The sequence below is a fragment of the Pollachius pollachius genome, assembly GCF_949987615.1.
Source record: "Pollachius pollachius genome assembly, chromosome: 5".
In the NCBI taxonomy this organism is placed as follows: domain Eukaryota; kingdom Metazoa; phylum Chordata; class Actinopteri; order Gadiformes; family Gadidae; genus Pollachius; species Pollachius pollachius.
In genome coordinates this window covers 18,194,577-18,216,651 of record NC_136938.1, presented here as the reverse complement: position 1 = coordinate 18,216,651, position 22,075 = coordinate 18,194,577, and the positions used below count along the sequence as shown (strand labels likewise).

The 22,075-nt window shown below is 46.2% G+C and overlaps 2 protein-coding genes across 2 annotated transcripts in view; both read left to right on the top strand.

Annotated features, from left to right (window-relative positions):
• Nucleotides 1–4,151, top strand: part of dennd2b (DENN domain containing 2B) — a gene marked incomplete at its 3' end in the record, with an annotated part of 40,405 nt that extends 36,254 nt beyond the window's left edge. Inside the window, exons 16-20 of the mRNA XM_079736649.1 lie at nt 1,035–1,076; nt 1,198–1,308; nt 1,823–2,069; nt 3,230–3,316; nt 3,684–4,151. Of these exons, the coding sequence (XP_079592775.1) occupies nt 1,035–1,076; nt 1,198–1,308; nt 1,823–2,069; nt 3,230–3,316; nt 3,684–3,718 (522 nt within the window). The remainder of the gene's footprint in view (nt 1–1,034; nt 1,077–1,197; nt 1,309–1,822; nt 2,070–3,229; nt 3,317–3,683) is intronic.
• A 2,660-nt stretch (nt 4,152–6,811) lies between these two features.
• trim66 (tripartite motif containing 66) lies at nt 6,812–21,681 on the top strand (the record flags this gene model as incomplete). The annotated part of the gene is made up of 19 exons (XM_079736496.1): nt 6,812–6,866; nt 8,419–8,520; nt 8,649–8,719; nt 9,250–9,478; nt 11,139–11,271; nt 11,690–11,806; nt 12,101–12,215; nt 12,492–12,638; nt 12,737–12,854; nt 13,557–14,509; nt 16,429–16,629; nt 16,921–17,077; nt 17,183–17,264; nt 17,352–17,526; nt 18,011–18,945; nt 19,081–19,192; nt 20,089–20,163; nt 20,266–20,418; nt 21,442–21,681. 19 exons carry the CDS (start codon nt 6,812–6,814, stop codon nt 21,679–21,681), a joined length of 4,170 nt encoding a protein of 1,389 aa, XP_079592622.1.
• Between the last annotated feature and the right edge of the window lie 394 nt (nt 21,682–22,075).

Genomic DNA, 22,075 nt, shown 5'->3' with positions numbered 1-22,075 from the left:
TCTTTTCTCTCTCTCTCTCTCTCTCTCTCTCTCTCTCTCTCTCTCTCTCTCTCTCTCTCTCTCTCTCCCTCTCCCTCTCCCTTGCATGCTCTCCCATAGCGGTCCTAATTTGTATTTTTCTCATCGACAACATCTAACAAGTCATTGCGTAATTGCTTCCCCAAGTATTCGATTATTTTGACCATTTCCTTTAAAAGTTATTCTTTGACATACCCAAACACAATCAAGTTGGAAAAGCAATGTAATGCAAAGTCAATGCACAGTCCTCCTGGACATTGACCCCGCTGTATAAGCACTATAGAATCCCATTAGAGCCGATGTAATGACTTGCTCAGTGGTGAAACTTCAGCTGACTGTGTCTCTGCAGCAGTGTTGTTGGCAGGACCTGTGTAGTGTTGCTGATCGTGAAGAAAGCAATGCAATCACACACACATGCATATGAGCGCGGAACACACATAGTAAAACACATGCGCATGCAAACATCCAAACACACTTACACACACACACACCACACTAACTCACGCATACACAGACATATATACGCACACACACAAATTCACACATAAACGCAAGCACACACACACACATACACACACACACACACACACACACACACACAAATACATTCACACTCACAAAAACACATATACACACACACTCACACACGTTATTGTTTAGCAACTATGTAGGGCAGATGCTGTACAGGGATTATTAGGATAACACCAGCTACTGTTTTGTGTTGGCACATCAAACAGTTTCTCTAATAGTCCCTGGCAGAAAACCCTGTTTGGCTGGTTAGAGCATGCTCCTCAGATATTAGCAAACCTATTAGAACTGAATCCCTTCATATTCCCAGAGCACTCATTTACTCAAAAGTATTCTGAGCTATCAGATTGTGTTGAATGGTAGCAATTTGATATTAGGACATCATTTAAGAAAGATTTGAGAGGGGGAAGGAGTTTGCCTTGCATAGTATATGAAGATGCGCACAGTATCTGAAAGGGTTTCATTTCCTGTGTTTTTCCTTCATACAGGCTTTGATGGTTGACCTGGGAACAGACCGCTTCATCCGTCAGGTTTGTGTTAGCACATCATTCTGTGAGGCCTTTACTGCTGGCTTTAGCCTACAAATTCAGTTTTTTCCCCCAACATTGTTGTTTACCCTCTTTGCAATGCACTGTTACTGGTTGTATACAGATGGATGACGAGGCCTCTCTGTTGCCACGGAAACTACAGTCAGCCCTCGAGCAAGCCCTCGAGCAGAGAAACGACATCATCAACCTCGACTCAGACAGTGATTCAGACGAAGGTGACTAAGGGCGACAGATCATTTCCCCCTTAAAAACACAGGGGACACGGCAACTTATCCACACTGATAACAGCCCTTTCCCCTTTGTTAATACCCTTTACTCATTACGCACACATAATCCTAGCCAAAACAATATAGTAAGGTTTTGAGACCTGCCAGATGTGTCCTCTTTGAAAAGTAATCTCTACACTTTCTAATTATCGCAGGCTTTTGGTTGTGTTTGTGTGTGTGTGCGTGTGTGTGTGTGTGTGTGTGTGTTTATGTATGCATAAGGACGCAGGTGTGTTACTGGACAGGGGTTTGTATTGTTAAATCATGTGTAAAATGTTTGTGGGGCAAATGATGTGCTGGGGGTGAGAGTGCATTGTATGCTGCTTGTTGGTCACCGACATTTGTATAACTCAAAAAGGGTTGTAGAACCCAGACACTTCTGTTGACCTTGGACATGACGTGCGATATACACAATGGATCTGAGGTAAGGCCTCTCAGGAATGCCCTTCTTCTCCTCCCCAGAGGGTGAACTCCCTGAACAGCCTGGTGTCAGAGGCCTTCATCCGCTTCTTCCTGGAGGCCATGGGCCACTACTCTTCTCTTCCTGACGCAGGGCGATGCGCGGGAGGGGAGCGTGTCTTCCAGCGCGAGGCCTTCCGCAAGTCAGTGGCCTCCAAGAGCATCCGCCGCTTCCTGGGCGTCTTCATGGAGTCCCAGATGTTTGCAGGCTTCATTCAGGACCGCGAGCGGAGGAAATGCCGGGCGAAAGGTAAAAAGGCCTGAAGCCTGAAGCCCAGCGTTCATGAGTGTGTGTGTGTGTGTGTGTGTGTGTGTGTGTGTGTGTGTGTGTGTGTCGGGGGGGGGGGGGGGGGGTGACTCGTTTTATTGATGTAACATGCGAGTGTAGACCCACACGTGCACTTGAGCTTGACATCACAAAGTAGGTCAGGTAAGAAAGGGAATGGCAACTAGAATCACAATGTCGAGAGCGCCCGGGACCCATTCAACATTTGTTCATACTTTCCGTGGCACAGTTGGTCCACTTGGAGGCATCAAATAATGATGATAATGATGATGATATTATCAGGCTGCTGGCAATGAATCCTGGTAGTAGGAGGGTTTTCCATCCCGTTGGTCTCAAGGCCTTAAATAATGTTTTTATCGATTTGCTTCATACTTTCCGACACATGCATTAACTGGGGCTGCCCAAATACAATTCACTCACTTTAATCTTTAAGTGAGTTTTATGCATGGTATTTTTATAGTGCTGATAGTTGATAGTATCAAGAGTTATTATTGAAATAATAATGAATTGAATTACTGTATATGAATTACAAGTTGTATTAAAGTGATTGGCTTCCTAGATTTCATTGCGGAAACTAAATACATATTCCATACACAGACATTGTTATATTTATACAACATGTTTTGATATGCCTTTTTTTCTCCTTTTATTGTGTTGCAATCAATAACAAGTCTACTATACGTATATACAATAGATCAATGTGATGCTGAAGGCTGTGCAAACACATTTGAGGAAAGATGCATGGGATAGGCAGAGCGGAGAGTTCCCCTTACTGATGAACTGACCCAAATGGATTGTAAAATAACACAAAAGTTGGCTCAAATGAATAAATGCCTCATTTACAAAGACGCCCAGACGGTTGATTTTAGCAGTACGTTCTCTACTGCTGCCATCTAGTGGCCATGTGATAGAAAAATGTATGCATTAGGCACTAAGGCCTACGTTTATGTAGTTATGTAGTTCAGGTAAACATCAAACATAAACTAGCTTGCAATAATCTGTTCCCACGAAGTGATGATCTTTCCAATTTTCCATTCAGCATTGCAGACATATTCAAGTCTTACGCACCTTGCCTGAAACTACCTTGACATGACGTGTTTTGAATTGTTTTATGGGCTTGCCAGGGCTCTTTGAACAGCGGGTGGACCAGTACCTGGAAGAGCTGCCTGACACTGAACAGAGTGGAGTCAACAAGTTCCTCAAAGGCCTGGGTGAGTTCTGGCATGCTATCCATCCATATTTGCTTCTGCTTCCTTATGAACTTTAACAAAATCCATTCAATGCTGACTTCATACTACATTAAAGCCCCATCCTCATACAGTATCAACATTTCAATTTAATCTGTTTGGACTGGTTGTCAATATGGTTCTTAATTTCCCTTTGTCTTTTTCTCATTTTAGTTTTCATTTTCAAGATTTTTATTGTTTAGCAATTATTCTAAAGCTCTAAGTCACCCACTGTGCGCTTATTCTAATGGGAATTAACAATCCTGTGTAATGCAATAGATAAATGAAGTATCCTAACCCTTGTGTTGTATTTCATGATGGTGATGTCTGTCTATTTTGGCCTACTTTTCAGGAAATAAAATGAAGTTTCTTCACAAAAAGAACTGAGGAGTCGTCGTTCTACTGTAAACTATTCACTCAGACAGGTTTCCCATTTGAAAACCTTGAATCATGATAATATTTTCTATCTTGTGCAGCATATTCGTGAATAATAGTCTTTTATACTGTATATATATATCATTGTAAACTGTCAGTGCTAATTTCAAATGTGGATGTATTTTGGAGTGTATGGTACCTAATAAGAGGAGCGAACTTTAGTTGGTACAGAGCAAGTGAACATTGATGATGTAACCACTGATGTCCAGGTATGCTTGTTTGAGTGTTGTGGAAACTCCCAGAGGCTAAAGTCATTGTTTTTGTCCAATGTTTAAAGTTGGAAAATAAACCCTATATGTCTCTAATGATTTGTACAGGCATTAATGGAAGGAAGAAAATGGTTGTAAATGTTTAAATGTTTGGTCTTTTCTACAAAAGAAGTAAACACATGAAATACATAAAATGGCTCCCAGGTTTTCGTCAAGTTATTGAACTACAATTCCCAATGATTGTGCTTCAAAATATAAATAACAAAATGTGTATACCTCATCCTTTATTCAAACGTTGTTTTTCGTTCACTGATCCAAAGTCCATTAATACCCCACTAAAGCCCTTTGGATAAGATGTTTATTTAAATGTGTTTAATTGTGTTGGTGGCATTCTTGGCTGCACTATTGGATCTTTTCCTCTCTCCAGGTCTTATAGACAATAATCGACAATAATCGATCTTGATATGGTAGATAGAAAGCATCAACCATGACATTAATCTGTTCCTACATAACACATAATGTTTAGACTATTGTTGGCAATATTTGTTGAACATTTGTTTATTTATTTGTATAGTACTGTCATGATCATGCCACATAGCCTACATTCCCTGCCAAATAGCATCACTCTCCCATCTGACATCTATAATGACAGCTTCCCCGCAATCTATTCGCTGTTAGAATTTGGTGGTTTCCCAGACGGCCTAGTAGTCTAGCACCAAATAGACACCATGCTGTCTCTAACCTAATTATGTCCTTGCACATCACAACGCCGTGCTGTGATTGGCGGTTCTGACAGCGAAGTTTGCCATTGTGGCTGTCAAGGTTCTTCTGCTTGATATTGTGAATGTATTTAACAAAAAACAAACAAAAAAAACGCAGGGCTGTGATCTCTGCGGTTTAAGAGAGCTACTCGCACATTATTTGTATAACGTGTTACCGGCCTATTGTATATGTGTAAGACTTAACAATACAAATCGATTTAACTTTGCGGAACACCGCAGTTTGTTTTTTTAGGCTTTATTCTCGGCCGTAATTCAAAGAATGGGGGGGATGCAGTGTCTCAATTCAGTACCGCGGCACTTAGGACGTCAGAATTTGTATGGGAGCAACTAAACTCTCACGATTAAGTACGAGATTTCGCCTCTCCAAAATGTTGTGGACCAACGAGACTCGTCGGATGGGGAGAATCTCCAGCGATGAGCAGGTCAAGGTAAACAACTAGTGCTTTTATCATGACGCACTTGTATATTAAGCTTTCCTTTTTGATTCTAGTGCACATTTTTACTGTCACGAAAACGACACGGCGTCGTTGTAGCACGTGTATATAACGTCTTCATTTTCGCGTTTTCTGCATGCACTGCGCCCCTAGGATAATTAGTTTGTTATTGGTTAAAGGAAACCACATAGTAAAAAAAATGTCATTGTTATTTCACACCAACGAATCCCTTGTTGTAGTGATGTGCTTGTTTTATCCTGTGGCAAATATATCGCACCCTATCAGGCCTATACAATCGTATGGGATGTCGTACCTTGTAAAACGCACCGTGGATATGCTACGAGAGTCCAGATAAGATGTGGCAAGTAGAGTATATTTAAAAAAACAAATTATATAGCCTATCAGAGTCCCTCAAAGTCGTCCGTAGTAACCCTATAATAATACGACCAGTCAAAGACATGGAAAATGACAAGCAACACAAAGCAGCGCGATAAGAAAGCTTCCAGTGAGTTCCAGTGAGTGAGTTGAATGTAGGCAAGAAATTTGGTTTCTTTAAATGTGAGATACATTCGCCAACCCCGAAATTTGTATTGAAGTGTGTGGTGGCATTGAGGATATACTGTAATACAGCCAAAACCAAATATGATGACAATTGCATTATGATTGTACTTGATAAAACGAACTTAGTCATCTAATCAAGAAGGACATTGTTGTGGTTAAACTTTAATTTATATAACACATTAACTGAATTGCTCATTCATTTGGTAATTGCAGTAAAATCGAACAAATGCTTGTCTATAACAAGTGTGTTAATGGGGAAGGAATTCATGCAGTCATGGAATATTCAGGGCTCAATTCTTGCAATGGACTTAGAGGTTACCTTTAGTCAAAGTGCTCAAAGGATTTTAATTATTTATAACCTCTAGTATTTTAATACACTGTCATCATTCAGCACATTCTGTAGATAGTTGTATCCTGAGGCCTTTATGAATGCAATTGCAGATCCTCGCCTCTCCTCCTCTCCTCTCCACCCCTCCCCTGTGTATTGATTCCTAGACAGGATAATAGGTTAAGAGAAGAGATTTGTACTGCAATTGCCAAATAATAAAACTCAACAGTTTACTGTCACTTGAGGCAGAGAACAGTCAAAGCATGGGACAAGAGAGTAGGGCGGCTGCATCACTCAAAAGTAAAGGGAGGCCTACATCTTTTTCTCTCCAGTTCTCTCTGGAGTCTGATCGTTATGTAACAAGTTGACAAGAGCTTATGATATATGTCAACATCAACAAGGGGACGTGCCAGAACCGCAAATAGCTAAATCGAACAGACGCGTTTAGTTTAGTGATCCACCAAAGAGCTGGGCCCTGAGACAACATCTGAGGCTACATCTTTCTTTTCGGCGCATGTTAAAAAACTCACACAAAGGGCATCTTGGTAGGATGCCATCACCTCAGTTATAATAGATGTTACATAGGTGTGCTTTCAAGGGAGCCATCCCGATGGAAAGTACTATTATTGTGACATCTCTGGAGACGGCTTGCTCTTAGGCTTGGCTTCATCCAGTGCCAGCCTCACTTAGGGAGGCAGGGGGAAGGCTGTGGGCTTTTTCAGCTTCGACAGATGCACAGCCAGAGTGTGGTGTCAGGGAAGACGACGATGATGAGGAAAGACGAAAGTGAGAGATGGAGAGGCGGCCTGGGAGGAGAGGAGAAAATCAGGGTGCATGTGGAAGCACTAATTGTGTTTTAAACTGGGTCTACGAGCCTACAACGAGGGAATGGGATGGCTCTGAGCTCCCTGGTGGGAAAAGCCAAGGAAAGAGAAAGTTGTCAGATTTGTAGGTCATGCGTTAGGGGTTGTCGTCAGGCAGACTTGTCTTTCAAATCTCTCACAAGTCTTGCGTAGTGCTTTGATTCCGACTGGTTCCACAGTGGCTCCTTGTCGTACTCTTAGGTACAATTATTACATCTTGAGGGATTTGAAAGGGCAACTATTCTCAGATCCAAAGTTTTGCCAGTTTCATATTCCCTTATAACCATATCACACATTGTGCTGATACAGGCAGGTAAGATATAGTGTAATACATATCGTAACACAATCTTCCCATTTCCTATTTTCTCCCTGCAGTTAAATTAGCTCCTCGCGTTCCCCTTTTTCGGATTGTGTTTATGCGGTAACTTGTGTTCTCTGAAATACTGTGATAATATCCTAATTGATTCCCCACAGTTGTAGAGGGACTGGCAGGAGTGGGTCTTGTAGTCCCATCCGGGGTTTATCAGAGCCTGACCCTCTTCTTTGGTGTGCCACGTTAGCACAGGGCTCCTCTGGGATATGTCCTGGCCCCCCCTCTCCCAACACCCTCCCCCCTGCTCCTTCTGGTGCTGACACAGGGATGCAGAAGAAGGACACAGCCAAGTCAGTGGAGCCAGCCCCCTTACACACACACACACACACACACACACACACACACACACACACACACACACACACACACACACACACACACACACACACACACACACCTTTAGCGTAGCCCAGTACTGCCTAAACTCAACTTAGCCCACTCTCCTGCCTCGACTACCTAGATGTTATTTTAGCCGTTGCCGGCATTGTAGGTCACTTGGCCTCTGTGCCTCCATTTTGGGAAAGGCTTCCGGGGATATTTTGCCCTAGAAAAAAATAATTATCTTATCTCCCTAATTCCCAATTATTATGCACAGGCTTATTTAAGCAAAAAGGATTAGTTCACTCTCTCTCTCTCTCTTTCTCTCTCTCTCCTGCTCCCTCGCTCCCTCTCACTCTCGCTCGTTCCTCTTCTTTTTTTGGCCCCTGTATTGGTGCGAGCGGTGAGCAGAGTTTTTCTTGTACTGTGCCAGTCCTGCGCGCCCGCAGTGTGGAGTAGTCCTACACATGGATGGAGGAGCGGAGCGGCGTAGCGGCGTACGTCGTCATGTCAGGAGCATCTCTCCGTCCTCAGGGGCTGAGCAGGCAGCAGTGACTGGCACTGTCGCTTCCTGCCTTAGGTAGACGGCGTGGACGGCGTTCTGCGTGCCAGCTCATCTGAGGCGCCGGGATTTTGTTCTGTCTCTCTCTCTCTCTCTCTCTCTCTCTCTCTCTCTCTCTCTCTCTCTCTCTCTCTCTCTCTCTCTCTCTCTCTCTCTCTCTCTCTCTCTCTCTCTCTCTCTCCCTCTCACTCTCACTCTCCCTCTCACTCACTGTCTCCCCAGCCTCTCTGCTCTACATGCTGAGGGAGCAACTCTGCCGGGCACCAGATCCCCCACAGCTCAGCGTGGCCGCTCGTGCTCCTCCGAGGCGTCGACATGGAGAGGGTAGGGTTGTGTGTTTTACTGTGATGAGCCTTAGAAGTCCTCGTGCTCTGCTAGCGGTTACACTCCGATGTTCATCATGTTTTTCTCATACTGCATGAAGTTGTGTTGCGTTTTGTTTTGTCCGACAGCTGCTCTCTGCGCTGCTTTTTCACGTGGCTCAGCTCAGGGTGTCAGCCGGAACTACAAACTACTTCATCATGTAGAATCTATTGCAGCGGCGTCAGGTTAATGGATATTTAGGGCTATTTTAGGCTATTGAGTGCCGTAGGGAGAGAAAGGGTATTTGTTCTCTGCCACACAGTGTTTCAAGAGATTCTTGAAGCAAAGTCAATAAGTGAACTGAAATAAGAAAGCGTTTGTATTTAATATATTTATTTAAGAAATATATATTTGTATTGCTTTTCGAAATGCATGTCTAGCATAGACATAATCTTGTGATTGTGAACTGCCACCTCTTTCTTTCTTGACGTTTGTCTGTTTGTGTGTGTGTGTGTGTGTGTGTGTGTGAGTGTGTGTGCGCGTGTGTGTGTGTGTGCGTGCGTGTGCGCGCGCAAGTGTACGCGCAAGCACGTGTGTGTGTGTGTGTGTGTGTGTGTGGCTCGACGAATTATTTAGATTCGGATTCCTGTACTCATTTCTACATGGTGAGGTAATACCACATTTCAAAGGACGGAGAAATATGTGTCCAGTGCCCTCACCAGCGGGTGGTCTTCCCCTTCTCCCTCACAGAGCTGCTCAGATTGCCCCGTGCCCCGGCTGGCACAGAGCCTCTGCACGCTGTGCAACAAGTGGCTGTGTTACCAGTGCACCAACATGCACCAACACCACAGAGCGCTCGCCACCTCCCAGTACGCAGACCTGGACCTACACCAGCCACCTCCGCCCCCCAGCTCTCACTGTCCGGACGGGACGCACCAGAGGGGGGCCGGCCCCCTGGCCCTGGCCCCAGCAGAACCAGGCAAGCCCCACCAGAGCCCACCGAGGGGGGGGCGTCCACCACTCCACTCCTCCTGTAGCATCCCCCCGGACGGCTCCCGTAGATTCAGGCAGAGCTGCGTGGCTTTGTCTCCTCCTCTTGTCTACTGCATGTCGCCTTTTAGTTGATGTCTCTCTCTCGTTCTCTGGCTCTTCTCCATCCCTGTTTGCTTGTTAATCATGTCTCAGTGGGAACCGTTGCATTGAATTATGCATGGCGGTAAGAGTGGTAATGGGTCCTGGTTCCTGCAGATCCCACCATTTTATTACATATCACGTCTGTGTGTGTGGCCCAGATTTTAGAGTGCACTGATGATCATTCTGTTTATATGAGAGGGAGCAGTGTGTTATTATTGTTGGAGGAGAAGCACACGACTTGCAGTCACAATATGGCATGTGTGCCTTGGAGCGATGCACTGTTTTGCAGGATTGTTAATCATTATACGGAAAGCCTGTTCGTAGACGTTGTATCTCATTGTCACCTCACACACTTTCATCTTCACTTGCTATTTTTAGTGTCTGCTCGTGTTCATGTGAGAACAAAAAGGGGAACGAAAAAGTTGTGAGTAAGGAATATTAACAAGCAACCTAGGATGTGGTCACTCAGCTAGGGTTCATGAATTGGTGCTGAGGCTTGGCTTGCTACCAGAGAGATGTGTCATGAGCAGCCATATGTAGGCAGGCTGCCTTTGGCTGGGCTGAGCTGTCCGGCAGAGAACAGTAGGGCTGCATTCATTATCCAGGAAGGACACTACAACTCTGACGCGTGCCAATTCTGATGCACTTTGTAACGTGACCCATTTTGGAAGTTCTGGCAGTTGAAAGTTGGCCAAAATTGAATCAGTATGTATTTGCATTGTTGTGATGTTTTTTTTCTTTTTTCACACTGTGCTAGTGTGTGTTGTTTGAGGAAGAGGAGTTGAACAGTGTTGAATTATTCAATTATGGGCTTGATTTCCATTTATGTCATCATGCCATTTATTCAGACACCGTAATTGCAAGTTAATTTTTATTAATTTAATTATATAATAAGATTACATTACTTTTTAATTTATTCATTAGTTTCAAGAATTAACTCAATTAAGTTTGTTTGGTTTTCTTTTTCATCCATATTCTGCATTGAAGCTCATTTGTATTAAATTATTATATGTTAACATATTACTATAATTGTATTGATTTAGGGAAATGCACAAACCTCCCTGTAATTTATTTAGGTTCACAAAAAGTATAGTAACTAAGGTTACTTTATGATACTGTCATATTTTTTCTTTTCAGTATAGGTTATTATTGCAACTGCTGTGGCATCCAAAATATCCCTTAAGCTTTTGATGGGCTGGTGGTGAGCCACAATGTCACACCTTATGGCTGAGGTTGTGAAACGGTTGCTAATGCGTCATGCTCTTCTCCTCTCATCTCTCCTCTCCTCTCTCACCTCTTCCCTCCTCTCTTTTCTCTTTTTCTCGTTTCTCCTCTCTCTCTCTCACCTCTTCCCTCCACTCTCTCTCTCTCCCTCTCTCTCTCTCTCTCTCTCTCTCACCTCTTCCCTCCTCTCTCTCTCTCACCTCTTCCCTTCTCTCTCTCTCTCTCTCTCTCGCTCTCTCTCTCTCTCTCTCTCTCTTCTGGCTGATTATTCCACCTATTAGGCCCGGGGTTGCAGCCGCGCTCCCCCCTTCTCATGTGCCACACGCACAGACAGGAGCCCTTGGAGCTGTTCTGTGAGTCATGTGACCTTCTGTGCTGTAGCAGCTGTCACCTGTCTGGCCACAAGAACCACAGGTCAGTCGGCAGACGCGAGCAGAGCACAAGGACACTGCAGGAAGGGGAGATGGGGGGGTTTGGAGGGAGGAGGGGGGTTATCCGCAGGTTATAAAAGTTGCGGCAACAACAGCAGCCACAACACACTCTAAGTGCCCTGTCACTTTTATCCACAACATCTGAATACACTATCCTTGGTTGCGCCTTGGTTCTCATTGCTTATGCATACACTGTTGCCTTCCACGGTAGAGCAGGCCACAGTGTCTTTCCTCTAAGGTCACCTGCATAATGTCCTCTCCCGTCTGTGAGCGGGGGGGAACAGGTTTGATCACCCTGGAGTGTTGGTGGTGTGTTGGATGCTGGGAGAAGCGGAGTAACGAGGAGGTGGGCTAATGATCCGACATTGCTGTGTGTTAATGTCACCTTCCGGCCGGTGCAGGCTGGTACACATCGGGAAGGCCCTGCAGGACCAGCAGTGGTTGTTTGAGAGCCTGGCGGTCCAGCTGGACGAGAGGAGGGCCAGTGTGGAGAACACTGCCAAGCAGGTAGAGGACAGGTCAGTCGAAATTCCCGGTACAAACAAACCAAATCCTTTGGGATGCACACTGACTAACTGTTTCAAGGTTAAGTCATTTTGTCACTGCTGTACTAGAAATTGGATAGATCGGACAAAGACGGTGACTATTCCGCAATTAATATCTTCCTTTCTATTGAGCTGCTCTGGCATTGTAGGAATAACAATGGCCGCAGATCGATATGAGATAACGAGTACAGCTGTGGATCTCAAGCTTGTGTTGTGATTTCCGTGTTCGCATTAAGAAGGTGATTTTGTGTCTCCATTCTTTTGCAGGCTCCACGGAGTAAAGATCATGCAGAGGAAGGCAGAGAACCAGATTAAAATGGCAAAAATGATTATGATGAACGAGCTGAACAAACGGGCCGGCCTATTAATAGAGCAACTTGAGGTAATTACTTTTGCCTCTCTTCCTCCCCTTCCATGGTTCGATTGACCATGAGGAATCTACAGGCAAGGAATGGGTTGCCACCGCGATGTAATCATTCCTGAAAGCTGAGAGCGAAGGCGAGCCAATACTGATCAGTCAAAGCTGCTTACTGTAGCATCCTAGCAACTACGCCTGGCAAAGTAAAAGAACAACCATTGATTAGCCAGCAATTCATCCACACTTCCTGAGGTAAGTAATTAACTTTGATGGTGGACATGAATTTGTGGTCCTTTGCAGAAGATCTCCGAGGACTTCCAGCAGCGCTTGGATGATCAACTACAGGGTGCCATAGAGATATGTGGACAACTGGACCATGTGCATCAGTTTGTTACCTGGGCAACGACTCAGCACTGCAGTAGCCCAGTGCTATTCAGCAAGGAGTTGGTAGGCTGCGATTAATAGCTCTGTCTTTTAGTCTACATAATCGCAGTTCAAGTCATAAATGTGTTTAAATGCGAAGTGAATGCCCTTTTCCCTGTGAGATTTCACTTCAGATGCAGCAACTGCTTGAACCATCGCTCTACTTGGACTCATGGCTACCAGTGAAGATCAAGTTTAACTGGGATGCGAGCTACTGGACCAAGCAAGTAGCCTCTTTAGGTAACTAGCAGCTTGATAAACCAAGTAGCCCCTATAAGTAACTAGCAGCTTTATCAAACAAGTAGCCTCTATAAGTAACTAGCTGCTTGATCAAACAAGTAGCCTCTATAAGTTACTAGCAGCTTCATCAAACAAGTAGCCTCTATAAGTAACTAGCAGCTTCATCAAACAAGTAGCCTCTATAAGTAACTAGCAGCTTGATAAACCAAGTAGCCTCTATAAGTAACTAGCAGCTTGATCAACCAAGTAACCTCAATAAGGAACCAGCAGCTTGATCAACCAGGTAGCCTCTATAAGTAACTACTTGATCAACCAAGTAGCCTCTATAAGTAACTAGCAGCTTCATCAAAAAGGTAGCCTCGATAAGTAACTAGCAGCTTGATTACCAAGTAGCCTCTATAAGTAACTAGCAGCTTCATCAACCAGGTAGCCTCTATAAGTAACTAGCAGCTTGATCACCAAGTAGCCTCTATAAGTAACTAGCAGCTTGATCACCAAGTAGCCTCTCTAAGTAACTAGCAGCTTGATCACCAAGTAGCCTCTATAAGTAACTAGCAGCTTGATCACCAAGTAGCCTCTATAAGTAACTAGCAGCTTGATCACCAAGTAGCCTCTATAAGTAACTAGCAGCTTGATCAACCTAGTAGTCCATGGCGGCATTCTAATACATCTATAAATACGTATGACTGGTTGTTCCCACAGGTCAGATTTCTGTTGAGGGGGGGAACTGCCCCTTTCCCGAGGCCTTGTCCTGCCCCAGCCTACTGAGGCCTCAGCCCGTCCCGTGCCTGTCCCTGCCCTCGGCCTGCCAGAGAGGCCGAGAGCTGGGCTGCGGCGGCGGCGGTGGCGGCGGCGGCTACCAGGCCTGCTGCCAGCCTCAGCTGTGCTGCCTGCACGCCGGACCCCCTCAGCCGGGCCTGTCCGCCAGCATGCACAAGAACCAGCTGGATCCGGCCTCCTACAGCTCTAGCTGCAGCGTCCCACCCACCCTTACCCCCGCCGCCCTCCTCCATCAAACCCAGTCCCTCCAGAGCTGCTGGGACCCCCAGATCAGCAACCCAGGAACGCAGGCCGCCACACTGCAATGTATTCCGCCTCCGCTTCCCCCGACGCCGCCTCCTCCTTCCTCATCGCCGTCGCCGCCCGCCCCGGGTGTGGACTCTGTTTATCTTAGCGGTAGTCAGGACAACAGCCTCACCTCCCATCCCCAACACGGTACGCCGCAGCCCCAGTGCAAAGCGCATCCAGCGGGACGTATTCCTGAGAACCACAGCAAGCAGCAACATGCAGAGCTCCAGGGCAGGCCGGACCCGGGGAAGACCTGCCCCGCCAACAGGCCTCAGCAGCAGCAGCAGCAGCGGTCCGGGCAGAAGGCCGCCGTCCTGGACGGGATGGCAGAAGGCACCTTGGAGGGGAGGCAGAGGGAGGAGCACGGCCATAGACACACAGTGGGGGTGGGAGTCAGAGGGGAAAAGAGTAGCAGCAGGGGGCATTGGGAGGAGAGGGTCGAGCAAGCCACCGGTGTCCAGGTGGAGCGTCAGTCCAAGGGGTTAACGCAGGCGGAGCGGCGGGAAGAGCAGCACCGGACCAGTCCCCCGCCGCCACCACCACCACCACCTCCGCCTCCGCTGCCTGGAGACTACAGAGATGCCAGGGTGAGGAATACATTCTCATACAAAACATATTTAGAAGAGCATGCACTTTTGGTATTCAAATGCAGGATTCCTGCATGTCAGCAATATTTACTGGTGTGTGGGGGGCATGCATGTGTTGCGCTGATTACATTGAGCAATGATTGAGCAATTTCATATGTTGTGCCCCCATATTGGGCTTCTTCGGGTTTTTCTTTGAAAATTCATCAACCTACTTGATATGCGTTTAGAGCACATACATTTCTACAGGCGTTAGGCTACGAAATGTTGTGCGTGTGTAAACACTACTAAACCTACACAGGCAAGGGTGCACAAGCACTAAACAGATTGAAGTAGGTAACAATTAAGGAAACAACTACAGACTTATTGTAACATTTAGCCAGCACATGCACAACAATACATGTTGTCAGGTCTTTATCATTGTTATTGCAAATGATAAATGGAGGAAAGGCAGTACAGCCTTGAGTCCCAAAGAAAAGAAGAAAAAGAAAAATCAACGCGCTCACACCAAATACTGAAAGACGGACGTTTTATTTTATGCTGAAATGATCAGTTGCCAAGGTTGACAGCTAGTGTAATAAAACAGATGGTGAAACAGCAAGCTGGAACATATTTCCTTTACAGCACAAAAAAAGCATCATCCAACACAAAGCCTCAGTTGTCACTTAAAATAGAAAATTGCGCAGAATGATGCAACTTCAAATCAAGGATGGCCTCATTTCTCATGAGCACACTTGATGTCAGAAGTTTGAACAACCACATAATCATCAAACACACACACACAAACACACACACACACACAAACACACACAAACACACAAACAGTTCCCATGTTTTCCAAGTCGCTGCGTCTGTAGAATGACAGAACCATTGAAGTGAAGCCGGTGCACATGTACTTAACCTGGCATTAATGAGACACTCGGGGAATAGCAGGGGCTGCCAGTTAGATCTCAGTTCCGGTTCCCACTCTTCCACACACAAATCCCTGCTCCCTCCCTCGCCGTCACGTCAGCAGGAGCGGGATTAGAAGTTCCTCCTTTGTCCTCCCCCTCGTTTTGCATCGGTCCTGCACCAGCTCTCCTCAGGGAGCGGGGATCAGGTGAGGTGTGTTTATAGGTGCAGGGTGATTATGAACACGTGCGGTGCTGTCGGATCCGCCTCGTTATTCTCTGCAGAGGAAAACATACTGATAGAGTATCTCGAGAGCTCGGCGAGGAGCTTATAGGGAGCCGCCGTCAGGCTGGTTGTCACACTCGCAAACAGAGAACCACGGATTAAGTTGGGGGACACCATTCAGACGTTCTGTTGCGTTGTCTATTTTTTGGTGTAAAAACGCACACATGAGCGAGGCAATAACAGCATGGATGAGTGAGACGAAAAGGAGGGTTAATGAATGCCTTGCAAGCCGGGCTAAATCTCGACCACCTTGATGTTTCATTTACATATGATAATTGAGGTTATAACAGGCCTTTCATTTAGCAGTGAACATAAATAATCTATGCGGTTGTGTTGATCCATCTTAACGTTTAAGGTGATTGAGCGGTTTAATCTTTTTAATGATGATTTTCCTGATTTACTTTCTGTGTGTGTGCGTGTTTGACACATTGGAAAGTGTGTTTTATCACACACCCCCCATTCTTTTCTCTCCGTCTCTCCGACAAACCGTAATGGCTGCACATAATCACTGTTGTGTCGCCGCTCAGTGGCTGTCGCGAAACCCTCTTTAGTTTGTTTGCTTTATTGTGTGTGTGTGTGTGCATGCGTGTCGGTGTGTGTGTGCGTGTGTATGTGTGCCTGTGTGTGCCTGTGTGTGCCTGTCGGTGCGTGTGTGTGTGTGTGTGTGTGTGCCTTTCGGTGCGTGTGTGTGTGTGTGCCTGTGTGTGTGTGTGTGTGTGTGCGCCTGCGTCATTCCTCCCCGACAGAGAACCTCGTCCCTGGAGACGGCGCTGACAGCCCACGGGAGCGGAGCCGAGGCCCCCAGCAGCAGGCGCTCCTCCGGCTCAGCGTGTGGGAGGAGGAGCGGCCGCTCCCGGAGCATCCCGGCAGAACCGCCCGCAGCCCCCGCACACAGCCCATCCGCCGCCGCCGCCGCACCCAGCCTGGGGGGCGGAGCTCCGGACCAGGTAGAGCTCATCGCCCGCCCACCGTCAGCCTGGTCAACCCCCTTCTCTGAGAGGATGGAACCGGCCGGGAGACGCAACTGCGAACCACTTATACTACCTTAAGGCTGATATCGATTTCCATTCAGTTCTATTTTTGTTTAATACAGCCGCCTTTAATGTTGATTTGGTCGATGTATGTATATCTATATTAATAATTCAATTCAACGTTAAATAGACCCACACGCTTGACAGGACTTTCGGAATGAGGGCTGTTTTCTTTAAAGTTCCCCCCCGCGTTCCTTTCATCCTCAGTACAGCCGCATGGATGAGAGGCGGCGGAGGTCGTCCGACGGGGTGATCCAGTGTGTTGCCAGGCAGAAAAACCCAGCCCCAGTTGGCCGCACACGTTGCAGAGGAAAGAACTCCCTGCAACTTCCGTCCCCATTGTTGTATTATAAGACAGAGCCAGGTGCTGCACCGTTTCAGTCATGTTGTCACATGTATTGCTCTGCTGCTGCTGTCCACTATAAAACAAACTCAAAGCTGTTTTTTAAAAGCACCTCTCTCCAATCAGATCACCCTTTTTCAAAAGACGAAATGGAGTATAAAGTGGAAGAGAAATGCTGCAAAGCGAGGAACGTACAGAAAACCAACAGGTAAATATGCTCACAACAGTAGCAGACTTGAACCGGAAGTCAGGCGGGAAAAAAACATTTGGTCACTTTGTGTGCGTTTTGTTGAAGCGAAAGGGACTTCCTGGGGGCGGCTGACAGTCCAAAGGTCCCGGTGGTATGTCTGGAACGGCTCAAAGTCCTGGTGTCTCGCCTGCCCCCGCACGGACGGCGCCAGAGCGACCCGCTCCCGGCCGGGGCCGGGGCCTCCTCCCAGAGGACAGCCCTGGCTGATGGGCGGGGCCAGGTGGGTGACAGGTGGGGACAGGTGGGGACAGCCCTGGCTGATGGGCGGGGCCAGGTGGGTGACATCTGTTCTCTGGGCTGCAGTCGTAAGGTGCAGGCTTTGGTGTACGAGGGCAAGGCATGAATCACACTACAATCACACAAAACATGAAAAGGACATTCATTAAAATAAAATAAAGGACAATAAGGTCACAAGAATTGGGATCCGTACCAAATGTCTTAGGAGTCATGATTCAAATGATTAATGAATAAGATTATAGGTATTAATAAAATATATACACACACACTACAAGCATAAGAATAATTGTATTGTGTTTCATGTATGACACGTGTGACATACAAACAAAGAAAATGTTTTAATGTAGCACATTTTGAGTATTTGAAAGGTTTAATGCAAGTAGCTCAGCATTGTCCCATGCTTTGTACCTTTTAGATACTTTACCATAACTTAATTGTTGCCCTTTTCTTCTATTTTGAATGCGTAGGAAAATCCCGGTGGCTCTGCTTTCAAGAGGGCCACCCTGTTGTTCAACACGCCCCCATACACAGCGTCCCAAAGCCCGGGTCGACCCACTGCCCCTGGGGACCTCTACGACCACCAAGGGACCTCTGAGCCCAAACACCTTGTGCCTTCTCCAGACCTGGACTCGGACTCAGAGCCAGAACTCCTCTCGGAACCGGAACCGGATCCGGGCTACGACCCGCAGCTCGACTCAGACTTGTCCCAGGAATACGAGCCGCACCTCGGGTCTTCATCGTCGTCTGAGGTGGACCCCGAGGCCGTGGCTCTGGTGGAATCAGCGGGCACTGGAGGTCGGGACCCTGGGGGAGACTGGGATGCCGCAGAGGAGTCTGATCCCCTCAGGGCGGACTACCAACCCCCTGGTCAACGGGACTACGATCATGGGGGTCTTGGAGATGCGGTAGACCTGGACGCCGCTGACGACGTAGACTCTGAGGCCGATACCGAAGCAAAGTCTGGCGAACAACACCAACGCCACCAGCACCCCCACCCTGACTCGGAACCCAGTTTCCAGGCAGACGACAGTGACTCCGACATCACGTCCAACCACCCCAGGGACTCCCAGTTCTCTGGCGAGTCTGACCCAGAGTTGGATCTATCAGAACCTGACGTGAACAACAACGACGACGACGACGACGACGACGACGATGATGATGGTGGGGATGATGAGCCCCAGGCTCTGCGCTCTGACCTAGACGAGGGCCCCCCCATGGGCCACAGGGGCCTGCTGATCGCCAACCCGGGACTCGGAGGGGAGACGGGGCAACACGGAGAAGAGATGGAGAGTGAGGACTTCTGTGCCGTGTGCCTGATCGGAGGGGACCTGCTGTGCTGCGATCGCTGTCCCAAAGTCTTCCACCTGGCCTGCCACATCCCTCCGCTTCTGAGCTTTCCGACGTAAGTTTCCCCTCATAGACCACACGCACCTCACATCAACCAAGGGCTCACATCAATGCCAAACTCTTATTCTCTAACGCCTACTGACAGATGACACCATGGGGTTGACTTGTTTCTTTATGAACTTGCCTCTAGGGGTGACTGGATATGCACCTTGTGTAGGGATGTCATGCAGCCAGAGGTGGAATACGACTGTGAGATGGAAAGGACAGAAGCAGTCCTGGGACTGTCTTCCTGTGACCAGCGTGTGAGTTGTTTTCTGAAGCAATCAAAGCTTTTTGAAATAATTAGAATGAGCAGAATCCAGTATTAATGTAATGTATAAATACATATATTTTTGCCTTGATTTCTTATCAGACATTGAGCACCACACTTCTGTCTATCCATCTATATTGAAGTGTGGTGCTCAATGTCTGATAAGCAATCAAGAAAAAATGAATTATACATTTCAGTTTTTTGAACAACGCAACGAATATGCGACCTCCAACGCAAGGCCTTCTTAGCCAAGGCCAGATATTCCTTGCGAAACGCAACAGGGAATATCAGCATGTGCTCAGGAGGCTAGGTGTACACTCTTTCTAGAGATATGTTCTCGTCTAGACAGAATCTCTTACTGAAGCGCTGTACGTAATTTGTCACTGGCTGTCAAGGCACTGAAACAAAGGGTGCGTCTTATGCTAATGGTTTGAAACATCACTGTGCTGTGCCTTCTTTTTTTGAGCGATTCCAAGCCTTTGCAATGCCGTTATTTGACAAGATTTGTGGCATTATTCAAAGCTATGTAGGCCATGGTTGTGTTACAAGCCTGAAACCTATATGTGCCTAACCTACATATAGAGAGAGGTTCCTCATAAACTGCCCCTACTTCTTAAATAGGCTGAGGCCGTTCTCAGCATGGTGTGCCCTTCATGTAAAAAGATTAGTTTTTTGTAATCTTGATACAATCTAGGTTGAAAATGGGTTGTATAATCTATATTTTACTTTGTAGACAGGGTTTATAAGGGGTATTTTTATTTGGAAACAGAAGATTTTATGTTGATCGAATAATCGTTCAGTTTTACTACACTGGTGTGTGTGTGTGTGTGTGTGCGCTGTTATTTGGTGGTTCATTTTATGACCTTGTATTCTGTTTGCTCTCGAAAGAAATGTCAGCGCCTGACTCTTCTGCTCTTCAGTAACGTCCTAAGCGCTCCCTTCCACGAGCCTGTCAGTCCACTCGTAAGTGGCCTTACTTTCTGGTGAAAACCAACTCTAATGTACCCTCACAGATTGCGTTGGGGCCATCCTTTTAAGAGGTTATTACTGTTTTTTTACATGCAGGCCCGACATTATTATCAGATCATCAAAAGGCCCATGGACCTGTCTCAGATCAGGGCAAGACTCAGCAAGGGCAACACGCGCCGCTACGCCTCTCCAGAGGAGTATGTCGCTGATGTCTATCTCATGTTCCGAAACTGTGCCAAGTTCAATTACGTGAGTACCTAAACAGTGTCCTGGGACAATTGATTCAGCCAACATTACTGTGTGTGTGTGTGTGAGTGTGTATGGGTGTTTCTGTGTATGTGTGTGACGAAACATGCATAATAATACCATGGCCATTCTGTTGTTGTGGTCTTGTGTCCTCACTCAATATCATATTCATCAGCAAAAGTGCTATTCTAAAATCAAGTTTGTATTCAGCAAAGACTTGTGAAAACGCCTCATGCGTTGTTGTCACGCCCACAATACCAAGGATACTTCGGTTGAGGGAACTTTCCAATAACAAGGGTTGCAATGAGAACAGCCTTAGGTCGTCCGGGATCAACATAAAACTTCTAAATAATGTTTTTGTCAAAGTTATCTGGTAACATATTAAGCGTGAAGGTGGCAGTTCGTGTGTGGATTCTGTGTGGAAGAAAAATGTCCCCCGTCTTTCAGGAAACTGCTCGAATTGCTTTTTGAGACTATTTTATAGTATAATTAGGTTATTTACTGTCCGTTTAGCCTATCTTTTATATGGAATTGAATAGTTCAATACATCAGTATAATAGAACTTAATATATCTAATTGTGTTGGCTTATATCTTTAATCAATGAATATGAATGCTATACAGTTGAGGGCTGGATTGTGTCTAACTCAACTGTTTGGAGCGAGGGATTTCGCTGTACCATTAAGCACAAGAGTGTCTTAACGGTACAGCTATGCGTTTGATCTGTAAGGATGTTCTTCCAAGAATGCAAATACATCCTTGGTATTGACCAACACCCTTTGTGTAACATATTGTGTCAATATGTTTGACATCCCATGCCTAGAACGTAATCCCACTACAATATCTAATATCAACAACTGAGCTTTTGTGAAGAGGCAACTAGAAGTGTTGTCTCTTCAGCTTCAGCTTTTGAACTGCCCAGACTCTTGGTCCATCAGGTGTACCCCGTTCCCCTAACGAGGTCCCAACTGTAACACTATTCTATGTGAGACACTAAACTGTGTGTAACACTCTCTTGCTGAACGCAGCCCGACTCGGAGGTGGCGCAGGCAGGCCGGAGCCTGGAGTCCTTCTTCAACTCCAGGCTGAACGAAGCCTTCCCTCTCGGAGTCTTCCTCCCGGCCGGCCAGGACTCTGACAGTGATGATGAGTACGACGAAGCCTACAGGGCTGCGGAGAACGGCTTTCCCTGGCCAGAGAGGAGGGAACAGTCTCACAGGAAGAGGAAGAGGAGACACTCGCTGAACTCCAGAAAGCATCACTTGTAATAAGGAAGAGGGAAGAACCTATACTTCAAGTACCAAGTTTGTTTTCACAGATTCTATGGGGACAGTTTTGTCGGCCTTTGCTTTTCAGTGATTTATTTCTGATATTGTGATGAAACATTAAACCTGCACTATGTACGTTTTGTTAGGGCGGACAAAAGTTGACCAGAATAAAACGAGTTAAAGAGAAGCATTCCTTGGATGGATTGAATCGTGGAGTGCTGCGTTTCATTCTTGGGAATCCTTCTAGTTCTGATATTTTTTAATGGGAGAAAATGGCTGCAGTATAAAAGTTAAATAGTGCAGGTTTAAAAATTGTCTAATGTTGCATTGAAGTTTTCATCTGAAAATTTACACATACACATTGACATACAGAAGGCACTGAATGATAAATGTA